Below are 13098 nucleotides of genomic sequence, written 5' to 3'. Positions count from 1 at the left end.
CTTCTTATCGATATGGGTTTAGCCATGGTACTCTTGGTATTGCAAGATCATCTGATATTGTGAGGAATGAAACCCACAATTTCATATTGTTTCACACATATAAGAGGTAATTTGACTTACGGCCGAGTAATTCATCGCTGATAAATGGAAATTGTTTGAAATTTACGTTCTGAAACCATATAACTATAATTATCTTCGTACATCATATTCTACATACATACTGTCCGACTATTCTATATTTCAAGCAGTTCTATAGTCATAACTCTAAATTGGGTTTGATATACCAATGTAAGTATGCATTAACGTGCACAGGTAATTTTACCAACATTAGGTGGAACAGAAGTAGCAGAAGGAAGTGATTGAGCAGCATATTCCTCCCCATCCATCACCACATTATGTTTAATACATTGATTTTATCAAAATCAGAGGGTGTCAGATTAATGGAACATAAAAAATATCACGGAGAGTTTATCGCAGGCTAGCTCAATCACAAAATTCAAGTTGAAAATGCATTTGTGCTCGTTTCACCTACGTCGTTATTTCGCGTGATTAGATCTTGCTGCGGATTGTAAATTATGCAATATCATCCGAAAGAATCATTTCCAGTTCATCATCTTTTTGAAAAAGTATTATCAGATTGTTATTCTTGTTTTCGGAATCAAATTGGAATTCTGTAGTTAATCAACACGAAGGAGAGAAGTGGATATTGCATTAATCCAATGACAATTAAATGAAATTGTCTTTTTCGAACTGTGGAGGTGGAATGGTTTCCCACTTTGTTAACAGCACTAACAATGCTGGTAACACAAAAACTTCTTTCAACATGATTAATTTTAGGCTCATATTTGGGGGGGGGGGGCTCTCCTTCCCTTATCGTGAGGAGGAAAGTATTTTATCCCTTGTTCTTTCATGGTTGGGGATGATGATAGAAATCAGCTGGCTCAAACAAAAGATCGAAGTGTGAAAGTGGACTCATCATAATAGTGACAAGTCCTTTGAATCAAGTTGTTTTATTCTGAAGCCAGTTTTCTGCCCACAAAGGGTTACCGATCCCATTACACTGCTCATCTGTACCTGTCACACTCTCGTCTTTTTCCGTAATTAATAACCAGGGAGTAATTTGCAATCACAAAAACAAGCTCCGCCGAGAATACTGTTATCTTCGCCAGGAAAAGTCAAGCCAAGATGGACGCAACCTTGTAAAGACGCATCACCACTAAGGTTAGAAATGGTCAAAAGAGTAATTAGGGAACGACCAACATCCAAAGGTGTCATAACGTTAATAATAGATTGCACCCTGCCCCTATAACACTGTCAGGGAAAAATTCCCCTCGTTGTTTGACCCTGCATTATCCTGTTGATTGCGCAAGTTGGACATCTCGGCAAGCTGTCCACCCCCGATAGTCACCCTCCAGTTAAGAAAAAATGAAGCGCCGAAATGACTGGTAGATTCACACGTTGCATTAAAGCGCTGCGATGCCGAATCACCATAGAGGAATCTGTGGCCGCTCTTGCGCGGCGTTGATAGTTCTCCTTCGCTGGGCGGCATCGCTCGGAACGAAGACGATATTTTGGATCTTTACAACAGAAATCATGTGGTTGATACGCTGTCATTTAGCGGTGTCTGTTCGTCATGATAGTTCTTGACCAATGGTTACGGTAATGCTGTATGTCGGTTGGAAGGTAGACGCTGTAATCAAGCTACCATCACCTTGATCTGATCATTAACCCTTTGCATGGTACAAACAGTCTGTCCAGAATTTAGAAAGATAATGAACTGGCTCTTGAGGTGCAGTTTTCTTACATAACCATAATACACCTTCCTCCTCCTCATGAACGCAGCATACTTGCTGTTTTATTTGGATTGTCCCCACGCGCCAGCGTCTCCTGATAGAATTACTCTGTTTCCTCCTCATCGCCTTTAGATTGTCGTGCCGAGCACTGCACAATCACATAATTGTTAAAATCTAATTCTTGGGAGGGTGTGAGGTGCATGCCGAGTGCAGGAACCTGCCGCATGACATTGTCGGGCATTGTGTGTATCTTGTAGAGCTGGTGTATCAGTGGTTCTGATCGCTTGTCATAACCACAATGATAACTTGATAGCGCCATGTCAGATCTTACTGGAAACTTTAAAATTCAGTGATTTTTTCCAGTCTTGACCTAAAAAAAATAAATTAATATGGATTTTTCTACCCAAAAATTGGCCGAAGCGCTGAATATTAACAAAGCAAAGTCTCTATATGAGATGACTTTAAATTTGCATCTGGTTGATGAACAGCAAAATCGAATGAATTATTGTAGCCTATTGTTCAAATAAAATGATTTTATTCATTAGACTACATCACAGGTGTCAAAAGTCACATTATCAACTCAGCAAGGCAATTCAAGCTCTTTAATAACCGAAAAAGGCGCCAACACGTAATTATCATTAATACGCACATTTGAAAAATTCGAAAAATTTGCATTTAACTTTTGCGAAAAATGACGCTAAATTATTCCAATGTTTCTCGAAAAGTTTATTTCACACCCTGGTAGTCAAGACTGATTCGTTTTTATACACTCCATGGATACAAAGCTGTGTTTCGCATGCTAAGAATGCCATCGATTCACAGACGCACAATTTAAATTTGTTACTTCGTCTCTTGATTTTCGATTCTGCGTGCATATGCGGAGGCCCCTGGGTATATTTTGATGTAGCTCAGTGCGTTTGCAGTTTATTCCCGTTTTCCGCTAGGGAGCTAAAGTGAAAACAAATTGTACTAGAGCTTAATCATGAATGAGATAACGGGCAGAGATGGATGAAGATCGCGGAATAGATCATGACACAAATGCTTAAACAACAGAGGTGTTGAGATGTAATGTTTTGTTTTTTTTCTGATCGTTCATTTTGAATTCGAAGTTTGACTTTCTGATTTTGGTGTATGTTTTGGCCATTAGCAGATGATTGGTTTAGCATTCCGTCAGAATACTAAACAAAACTTTGTTCGTAGGCAGGCCATTTTCTTACAGCTTTGGGGCGGGTCATCCATAACTATCACCATAATGAAAGATTGCAAAGAGTACGTTGATGGAGGGGTCGGTGACAGTGGACGGGGTCAGTTTCTGGCCTATTTGGGGTTGTTTCGATGTGGCATAATAAGGTGAAACTGCGGGGAAGTTTATGCTTAATTAGTTCCATTTTTGTCTTGTCTCAATTTTCTCCAGGAGGCCGAAATAGGGGGAGGGGGCTGTTTTACAAAATTGTTGAATGGATTACATCGCAGTGACTTTGTCACCTCATACTCCCTAGACAAAAAAAAACATTTCCAGCATCCCTGGACGAATCTTTTTTTAAATGATGGAAATGATTTGTTCACAGCAATATTTCACCTGATCGCATCATTTCAATCTGGGCCCAGCAAACAGATGACGTTTGATCACCGCCAGTGCGCTCCCTCGTTAAATATTGTGTTCGCCTCACTTCTTTTTGATAGTCGGAGCATACAAATATGACGAGGGTCGGGCCGCCTGTTTGGGGAATTGGACCTAATGGAAAATAATTACTGTGTTAGCTCCGTGCTAACGGGTGCCGCATTCGTAAATAGCCCAATGACAGGTCGCAAACAAGCTCACCTTATCCCGTATGCAGACGACGTAGACCCATCTGCATATTAGATGGCGATATATGAAATGAAATATCATTGGTTGGGCCACATGGGATTTTACTCGCTGGGAGGTAAAATTTAGAACCATTAACCGATATCAGTTAATGTTCACCAGTGTTACTGGCCAAACCGCGGGGGAATTTTGGAGCAGCGCACCATGATTTATAAACGAAAAATTATTTAAATACGCTGACTTTTAAAAATGAAATTTCACAATAATATACAGGAGCTTAATGTAATTTGCAATTAAGTGTTTTAAATGCACCATGAAGCAGACATAAGGTCTCGGCAGAGTTGGAAAAGATGGGTGTAATTTTGTTTGTAAACAAATTCTTGTCCCAAGTGCATAATTTTTGATCTCATCCCTGTGTTAAATTTCGTGATTTCCTGATGTCGGCTGAACGTTCTTGACATCTTTTGGAATTTCTAAGATTTTGATTTTATTACAGACACATCATTTGAGAATTTGATACATATAACTCTGGCACGAGTCGGCTTGAATCTGAGATAATGCGCTGAAGAAAAGATATATCGCTCCGGAAAAGCTTTGAGTTCATCGATGTTGTTCTCTGTCACGAATTTTCATTTTCAATTTTCGTTTCATGTGTTTTTCCGCGACTTGTTTTGAATTAAACAAACAGTGTGCAGGTTAAAATGGCTCATGTAGGTTACAAATTTCCCTTGGTGACAAAAACAGTACTATCACCCCTCGGGGAGGCCCACAAACTTATCTCTTCAAAACGACAACATGTCCAGAAAATAAAGTTTGCTATAATGGCCCGTTTAGAATTATCACGACCCGTCTCCAGGTCGATTGCGGCCACCGGGATGATAACAGTGTCCGTCTGCATAAGGGCATGAATATTTCATCAGAACCAATTGCAGGAGTTTTATCAGTACTTTTTGTTCGAGTAACTGTCAATAACATTTTCGTGAATTGGTCGAAATATCGCAGACCTGAATATGAAACACTTATGCCAATCAGGCTGTTTACAGGTTAGGCTATACTTACATGTATATGCTGTACAGTGCGTCATTTGAGCATCCATTTTAGACGTCAACTTGTGTCTATGGCATCATACGCGCCGCCGGCGTACCACAAGAGACGTGTAATCCATTTCAGGCCATTTTCTCTCAGTAGCTAACTCATATATTGAACTGATAAAATGCAAGGGATGACCGAGTATGAATAATCCAAAAACCCTATGTAATGAAATCAAAACATCATTCTGATATTGAAGAAAACATGATTTTTTTTATCACGAGAACTGAAAAACATTTTAGAAAGAAATTATTCCCTTTATGTTTGTGGTCCATCATTGTGTAAACAGTCACGGAATCCCCTCGACACTTGTGCGGAATGTTGATAAAAATTAATTTCATATTGAAACTGAACAAATTAAGAAATGTAAAGCTGAATAGTAGACAATGGTTACAGGACATGAATGTGGTTTAAAATTGATTAAATAACATAGAAGTTTCGTGGATACAATACACGCGGATGGTGGACCATTCATCAAGAAATGAACTGACTACACCGATATTTCCAAGGATGAACTGTAGGCTTAAAAGGCAATAGAATGCTGGATACAGTGGCAGCAATAACAAAGTCCACAAGGGAACAGCCTATAGATACGCAGCCATTATGAGCATCAAATGCCGAGTTCTTTAAAACATTTTGCTCAAATCCATACGACCAGTCCAGTGGTCTAGCCGGCAAAGGTATATACCACTGAATTATTCTCCAAATTTTCAAATATCCCTTCAAAGATTACCATTGTCAAACCTTTTGATAAATTTTGCATGAACTTTCCAATTTTTCTTAATCTTGTCCGACCAACTTGGAGCTTGCGCATCTTTCCACTATAACATTACATATCTGCATACATAAATAATACGATAATTCGTCTTAGACAAAAGGACTGACTTCGTTAGCGAGACCAGGAGAGACAATTTACTGAAATGAATCTCGCAGACTGCGTCATAAATATTAAATGTCTCGGTATCCCCGAATTCGACTGGGTGTCAGAGGTCCTTTTCATTTGATTAATAATGTAGGAGAGTACCACTCAGCGATATTGCAATATCTGGGTTCGGGGCGCCGGGGGACATGGCCGGTATACCCGTGAATGAACTGTAACGTTTTCGCGAGATATCGGCACGGGTGGACTGGCGTATACACTGATTCTGTGGACTGTCTTTACTGACTATTATAGGCTACTGTAAGTCATTTGGAAGAACTTACATCATACCATGCCAGAAACAGCTCGCTTGTGAAAAAGCTGTAATTAAAAACAAACTTGGCAGTGTCACCTCGGAGAAGGTGGATGTTGCAGGTTGGGGAAACTAGGTTTTTTGGCGAATTGATGAATTTGTCTGAAATCGTTACATGTAGAGCAAGTGGTCTTTCTCTTTGAGCCATCATCGATTGAGGTATTCTGTTAATACGGGTTAATAGCAATGTTTTCAGAAGCCATTCTCAACACACCGACACATCTCATGAAAACCTCAACCCTTCATCAAACGGCGGCCTTTAATACCCCCAAGGTAATATCAGCCACCGATGTAAACTCAGGCAATTTCCACAGAAAATTAGGTCGAATTACAAAATGAACCTGAATTCCCAAATTCCCACTCAAGAGGCGAAGGGGAGTAATAATTTCAGAATCAGTGCATGCTTATCTCGACCTTAATCGTGATTCAATTTTCCCAGAAACGTATTCTCATAATGGTTATTTCCATCTAACTAAAATGATGTTATCTGTACATCGATGTATAGCAAGCAACTCATGCTATCCCGACAATATTTGCTAGCCCAATATAGCAGCTACATATCTGACAAGACCTTACAAAATAACAGATAATTTATGACCACTGAGGGCAAAATAACTCCGCCTTTCCGTAATTTCATTATCATTGTCATTTTCCCAATAGAAAATCTCGCAACAGAAGACAGCAACATCGTTGTGTACAACACATGGTTTACACAGCCCTTCTGAGTTCATATTTTGGTGTCAAGTTCAAAATTGATTGCTTGTGGGTTTGTGGCAATCGCGAGGGAAAATTTTCAACTCCTCCCCGTTTTGCGTATCGCTCCTCTATAAATCAATTAGTGAATCCCCGAGCTCTTGGCGGTGTATAATGCATACGACTCCTAACAAGTGTCTAGAGGTTTGCAATTTCCTGACTGGAGTGTCAAACTCCCGTGAGTTACGGAAGTGGAGCGTTCGTGTGTTTAAACTCTCCCTCAATCCAATTACCTTGCGGGTCCCAGCAGCTGAGGTGGCGAGAGAACCACTCCTTAGGGCCTCTGACGTGCATGCTTCAAAGACCGAGCACTACGCAGATCCCCGCTAGAAAATTAAATTAAAAGTTCCTAAAGTGTATAGGGATTTCTTGGTCCCCCACAGGGGCCTGTGTTACGCGGCTGCATCCTAAATGAGGTACCCCGTAATGAGAACACAATGGTAGCGACGTCGTCTCACCTTTCGCGGGGTGCCGAGGGAAATGTCGGGGAACTCGGTGGTCGCGGTTTATGTTTCCCAAACAAACAGACGTGTTTGGATGAGAGTAATGCTAGCCTATGCCACGACTGACACGAAAACGACTTCAACCCTTTACATTCTTGGATGACACTAAAACGTGACTAAAGATAATATATCAGACATCTTTTTGAAAAATATGTTTGCCACTTATTCATCAACGATAGCAGTGATAGGCATCAGAAAAATGTGAGGACATCGTGAAATTCGGCGACATCTTCGTTCTACCATTAAGTATAGAGCAGAGAAGAATGAACCACTGACTCAAAATAACAAATTGATTCTACACACAGGTCTGATTTCTGAAAAACACATCTTCGAACTAAATACATGTATTTGTCTGTCCACATCGTCTTTTTCTCTTGGTTTCATTGTTTTTGTTCTGAAGCATCAGATATTCCTTTTGAATGGAATCCGGCAACCACACAATTCCGGATTAACTCCAAGCTTTAAATGAACGTAATTAACAACTAATAAAGCTCTCATATTAACGGTCAGGTGATAATTAAAGTTTCCTAATGGGTACTCTAGCACCTTATGAATTCTTTATCTGGTGGACGATGCCTGTTGTAATCGCTGACGGCTTGATATTAGGGGGTCATCTTACCATGATGAGGACGATGAGTGGACGCCATTATCAAACTAATATCTTGTCCGTTATTGATGGATTAGCTGGATGCATTATGAAAATGGAGGCACGGGAATCTCTAGAGAGTTTGGGACATTTTCCAGGTTAAGCTGGGTTATATGAGGTCCGCCTCCTTATACAGATATCTGGACTGTAGTTTTAGTGTTTTAAGCTTGTGAAATGTACACACATTCTCTTCTACATTACTTGGAATAGACTGATGTTAACCTAAGTATGTTTCAATGTGAATACCTCCAAACCCCTCAATATTTCCAATACAGTATACGAAGCATTTCTTCAGTTTAGAGTGGTTGGAATGAGCTTGTCAATTCATAAGGACACAGGTATCAACATAGAATTTGCCATATTATGATGTGATAAATAACAGACCCAGCCAGCCTCAGAAATTAAAAAGATCTCAGATTTTTCTACCATAATAAGAAGACCTGGTTTGCATGATGGAATCGATCCCAGAACAAGGAGAGTGACAATGAGATGTTGATGTTCAATGGACTGGATGAATCCATCCGGCTGGAAAATGTGAATATTCACACCGGTCAAGCAAGCTATCAGGGTGGCTAATAGATGATTGGGGTAGGGTCATCAGGCATGCAACAATTCACCCCCGATTAATACCAACCAAGGATCGCGATTGCGATCTGATTTAGAGTTTTGTAGGCGAAATGAATCTGTTTACGGAGTTAATACCCCGCGAGCAGCAATTCCCTGCGCGGGTTTACTCGTTTTGTCATCACCTGTATCACCAAATAGAGAAGTTGGAACATCAGTTGGTGTAACGTTACAAATAATGGGATTGGATAAGTTATTACGCACACGGCTAATCACAAATCGGCAGAGCTATAAACCTTCACTCGGAGCTTATTGACGGCGCTGACCTCAGGGTCTTGGGGGATCGTACATCAAACATCACGACACCCCACGGGTACGTGAGAATTAGTTGGGGGTATGCTATCCGATGCCGCGTCTTCTAACAGATAACTCGCGAGCACACCGAGTAATTATCAGTATTAACGACTTTAATGGACTCGGTGTGCAGGTCAGAGTTTGGGGAAAATATACGATATCGATAGATGTCATTGGTAGATTTAGAAATTACATCAAAGGAGCAAGAAATGTGTCGAGGGAGACATTTATAAGCTTATCAAGCGACCACATGCGATCTCGGAGGATTGCTTTAATGCTGTAGACAAAATGACATTGTCCGCAAACTGACCAGCGGGCCCGACGGTCTTAATAGTTACTCTTAGTCTATTTTATCTATACTGTGGCGATCAGAAAGTTTGCGTGGGTCATGTCCTATCAGAAGATGAACTGGTGTCCCTGTAGGCTATGATCTCCAAATTGGTCAGATGACCCATAGATGTGACTTTTGTCCCGGCACAATCTTGGATGTGCTCACTTGTGTCATCCTTGTTCAGAAACTGTCTTCAAAGGCTTCAATTGCAAATTGGTTATTTGACCCCATTTATGTCTTCTCAACTTTGTGATTGTGGTCGAAGAGCAGACTGTAAAACAGTATCGGTTCATATGGGATCATTAGATAAGGTCAATACCCAGTTTGTAGTCATATAATTGGAAATTTGTAAAACAAGTTCAGATTCAAATTTTGATCCTGGCCTTTAAGACGTTTTTCACCTGTCAGCCTCCTGACTCTGAACAAAAACAAACAGTCGTCTGATGCCGTTTTGATTACCACTAATCTGCAGACCATTTAGACAAGACTGGCCTATCAAGGGACAGCTAATTTACTTTCGGTCTGCAGACATGTCCGGCATAAATTTAAACTTCCTGTCAGCCTCCCCAAGGAATTTTTCACGAAATTGTGGTGCCCAGGTCGGATGAAAGCGTTTTAATACGTGAATGTGCAGAGATGTTACTTCTGAACAGTTTCGGTAATATTTTCTTTTAATTCCATTTAAAGATTATCAAACTCATCGACCAACTTAGTGTTTCAGAATACAATGTTTCTAGAAATACCCTTTTTGATAACATTTATGCAGATTCTTGGATTGCCTCTTGATTTCTGGTACTAAAGAAACGCCTCTGTTTTTTCGTTCCAGGTTTTTCTTAAAATTTTTTATGAAATGCAATCAAAATTGCTTAAAAAATGCAGGAAATCCAAGGGACATGCGAAGATTTCAGGTGAGTTAGGAATCTTTTATAAAATTTTGTTTTTTCTGGAAAATTGACTCATTCTCTGAACATCCAGGCTACACCTTAGTTTATGTACACATTGAATGGGAGTTGTTGTTGATATTTTATGAAATGACCATGATCTGTAGAGGCCAGTTGAAATAAGAGAATGAGTTGAAATAAAATAAGACTTGAAATCACAAAGATAAGAATGAGAAAATGAAAGATACGTTTCAAAGTCGCAGGATTGTTTGGAGTTAATTGTCATTTATTCCATATAAAATCTGCACCATATCGATAACCGTTCCTGGAGACAAGGTAGTGTCACACTGCGGAACTATCAGCGACGCACACTCCGCCCGCAATGATTGCTACAATTTCATGATCGCTTGGAATTGAATGCTAACGAAGGAGCCGGGGTACAGGGAGTCACACACCCCTAACCATGCGTAACCGTCACAGAAGGAGTTATTAGATGATAAAATGAGTTGATTTTTGGGTCATTGAGCATGCCTAATGAATACGCGTTAGTTCAGAAGTGATATTTGCAATGAATTAATGAGAAGTGTCAGAAGAGGCGTCTTTTGGGATATGATAAGGTGACGCGGGAATCACCTCAGGAGAGTTCGCGGGACGCTCCAGTGGACGCTGGGGCATCATGGGAAAAGACGTCAATGATATCTATACCATGTATTTCGCTATTTTGTCTAATTCTCCTCCTGATTTTGTTTTTGCAAGATTGAGTGAATTATGGTGAATTAGGAGATGCAGCAGACTGTGCCGATTGAATTGATGGCAATTACAAACAAACAACGTTCTCAAGAACATTGTTGTTTTGAATTATTCAGACTGCTTGCATGGTCGTCATTAACCGAAGTTGTTTTCCTGTGATATGATGGTCGAAAATAACAGAAATTTCTATTAAAGAGTCTGCTTTTTCTGATGGAAATGATACAAAAAGTGGAATAAAAGCATGATTTCTGACACAATGCCAGTTCTTTAATGATGTCACCTTCAGCTCTGTTCAACAAAATCTTTCAATTGAAATGGACTCATGGCCTTAACCACTGATATCAACAACATCAGATGTTCACCTCCCACTATCAAACATTTTCGTTTCATGAAAATCAGTTAAAATCCTGATTGACATATGATGATCTCCATTAAACTTTTCCAATAAAATACTTAACCCAAAGTCAATCCCTCAAACCGAAATTCCATGCGAAATCATGATAATTTCGGCTGAAGATTCAGAATTGTAGCAACCTTTCCTATCAAATCATCAAACAGCGTTAGAAAGATTAACCTATTCTTCTCGTAAGGACATTGTTAACAAGCAAGCCATTGGAAGCCTTGATGTAGAATTTGTAATGCGAGAATGGCCCTCTCCACCGAGTACACCCCAAGCGAGGAGAAAAACCTCACATTGTCAACTCAGCCTCTCGGCAAAAAATGGACATCGCTCCAGCAACTGTGAATGCAACCTTAACAATAGCTTCAATAGGCAGATCATATTTACATGTAAGCGTGGACAATTAGTATTGTAAAATGTCAATCTTTGGATACGAAATCGGCTCGAGCTACCCGCGTATCAAAAGCGAATGTCGACGTTACGAAACCTCTTCTCATTCGCGAATAGAAGTTGGAGATTTAGCGTGGACCCTTGGGACACCCCAAACAATGCCCTCTTCAGGTAGACCAGGATAAGAGGATAAGCCAGCTTCGGTAACATTATACACGTCAAATTTCTCCTCCGACATTTTGAAGTATTCTGCGATGTTTTCGCGAGCATTCTGCCGGCTTATACGAGAGGACGACAAAGCCCTTGTTAACAAGGAGACGAGGATGTGGACGCAACACTCCAGATGAGGCTGAGAGGAAGGACTTGGGGGTCAGTTTGGACAAGTGGCTGTTCCATGAAGCCAGCATCCTCCAAGTATCGCGTGGATGTGTTTAACGAGTGAACACATTAAGATTACAGCAGCTGATTACTTTTCTGATAAAAGAAAAAACTGATACGAAACATTTTCAATTGAGCAGACAGGCCTGAAAGTGGATTGTTGGTGCTCTTGGCCTGAAAAAGTCAGTATCAGTTGCATAACCTCCTAGTCAATCACTGGTTTGGGAAAATTTCATACACGGCTGGAGAAATGAGAGCGGGTGGAGAGGTTTGTGGACGAAACACTTGAGGGGTGCTCAAGGGCTTGTCAACGAGTGGTCTGGTTGTGCAGTCGATGACATTCATCCAACCACTCTCCTGTTCACTCAGGAAAATTTCACACTTAACAAATAGAAATGAGACTGAGTAGAGTGTTGTGGACCAAACACTTGAGGGGGTGCTCGAGGGTGCATGGCATGGGGTCAGGTTGTGCAGTTTGGGACAGGTGGCTGTTGTGGTGTATAGATCATCACCGCTAGGTGGCTATTCTTTTCTTGTGTCATCACTTTGAGGACTTATGGCCGACAAATCACTGCAGACATGGTGTTAATAGGAGGAGTGAATTCGGACAAATAGTTGCTCTATATGTTAACTGACACCAGAGACATTGATGAAAAGAAATGTACACTATCGCATTGCCACATGTACATCCTCGAATGTTAATCCCGTCTTTTCCCGTCATCTACTTTCAGATAAACTCGCGTGGGACTTTAGACCCTTGAGAATAACTCTGTTATTTTTCTGTTTACTGCAGGTTGCCATATCAACGACAGTTCAAGTGGACGGCCCCCTGTTGGCAGTGTCAGATAACATGTTTGTACACAACAATTCAAAACACGGCAGAAGAGCGCGGCGGTTAGACCCAACAGAAGGAGGATGGTATTGTAAGGACAATTGTAAAATATAATTTATTTGCCTTCAACTTCTTAGCTCTAGACACCTTCATTTTCTTGTTTGCATGACTTAAACAGCCTTTACATCTTTTGCATCCGGCACAATTTCCTGAATATTTTTCAATGTCAAGTGAGTTTTGATTTTAGTTGCGGATATTTTTTAGTGCATCAGAAATTCAGCACAGAATTCAGAAAATTCAATATCAGTGTTGCAAAAAGCAACTCACTTTGTGTAGATCGGCGTGATAATGCGAGAACATAGACTGGGAATGACATTTGAATGCCATATCATGTA

General features: G+C 40.4%; 1 protein-coding gene across 6 annotated transcripts in view; it reads left to right on the top strand.

Moving 5' to 3' along the window:
• The window catches only part of LOC135489259 (transcription factor COE3-like), an 82498-nt gene that overhangs the window by 54579 nt on the left and 14821 nt on the right, over positions 1–13098 (top strand). For all 6 annotated transcript variants that reach the window (XM_064774527.1, XM_064774525.1, XM_064774526.1 and 3 more), the window contains 2 exons: positions 9899–9980; positions 12665–12794. In XM_064774527.1, coding sequence (XP_064630597.1) covers positions 9899–9980; positions 12665–12794 — 212 coding nt within the window. The remainder of the gene's footprint in view (positions 1–9898; positions 9981–12664; positions 12795–13098) is intronic.

Source organism: Lineus longissimus, chromosome 6 (assembly GCF_910592395.1).
Source record: "Lineus longissimus chromosome 6, tnLinLong1.2, whole genome shotgun sequence".
NCBI classification, from domain to species: domain Eukaryota; kingdom Metazoa; phylum Nemertea; class Pilidiophora; order Heteronemertea; family Lineidae; genus Lineus; species Lineus longissimus.
This window is presented reverse-complemented; position numbering and strand designations above follow the sequence as displayed.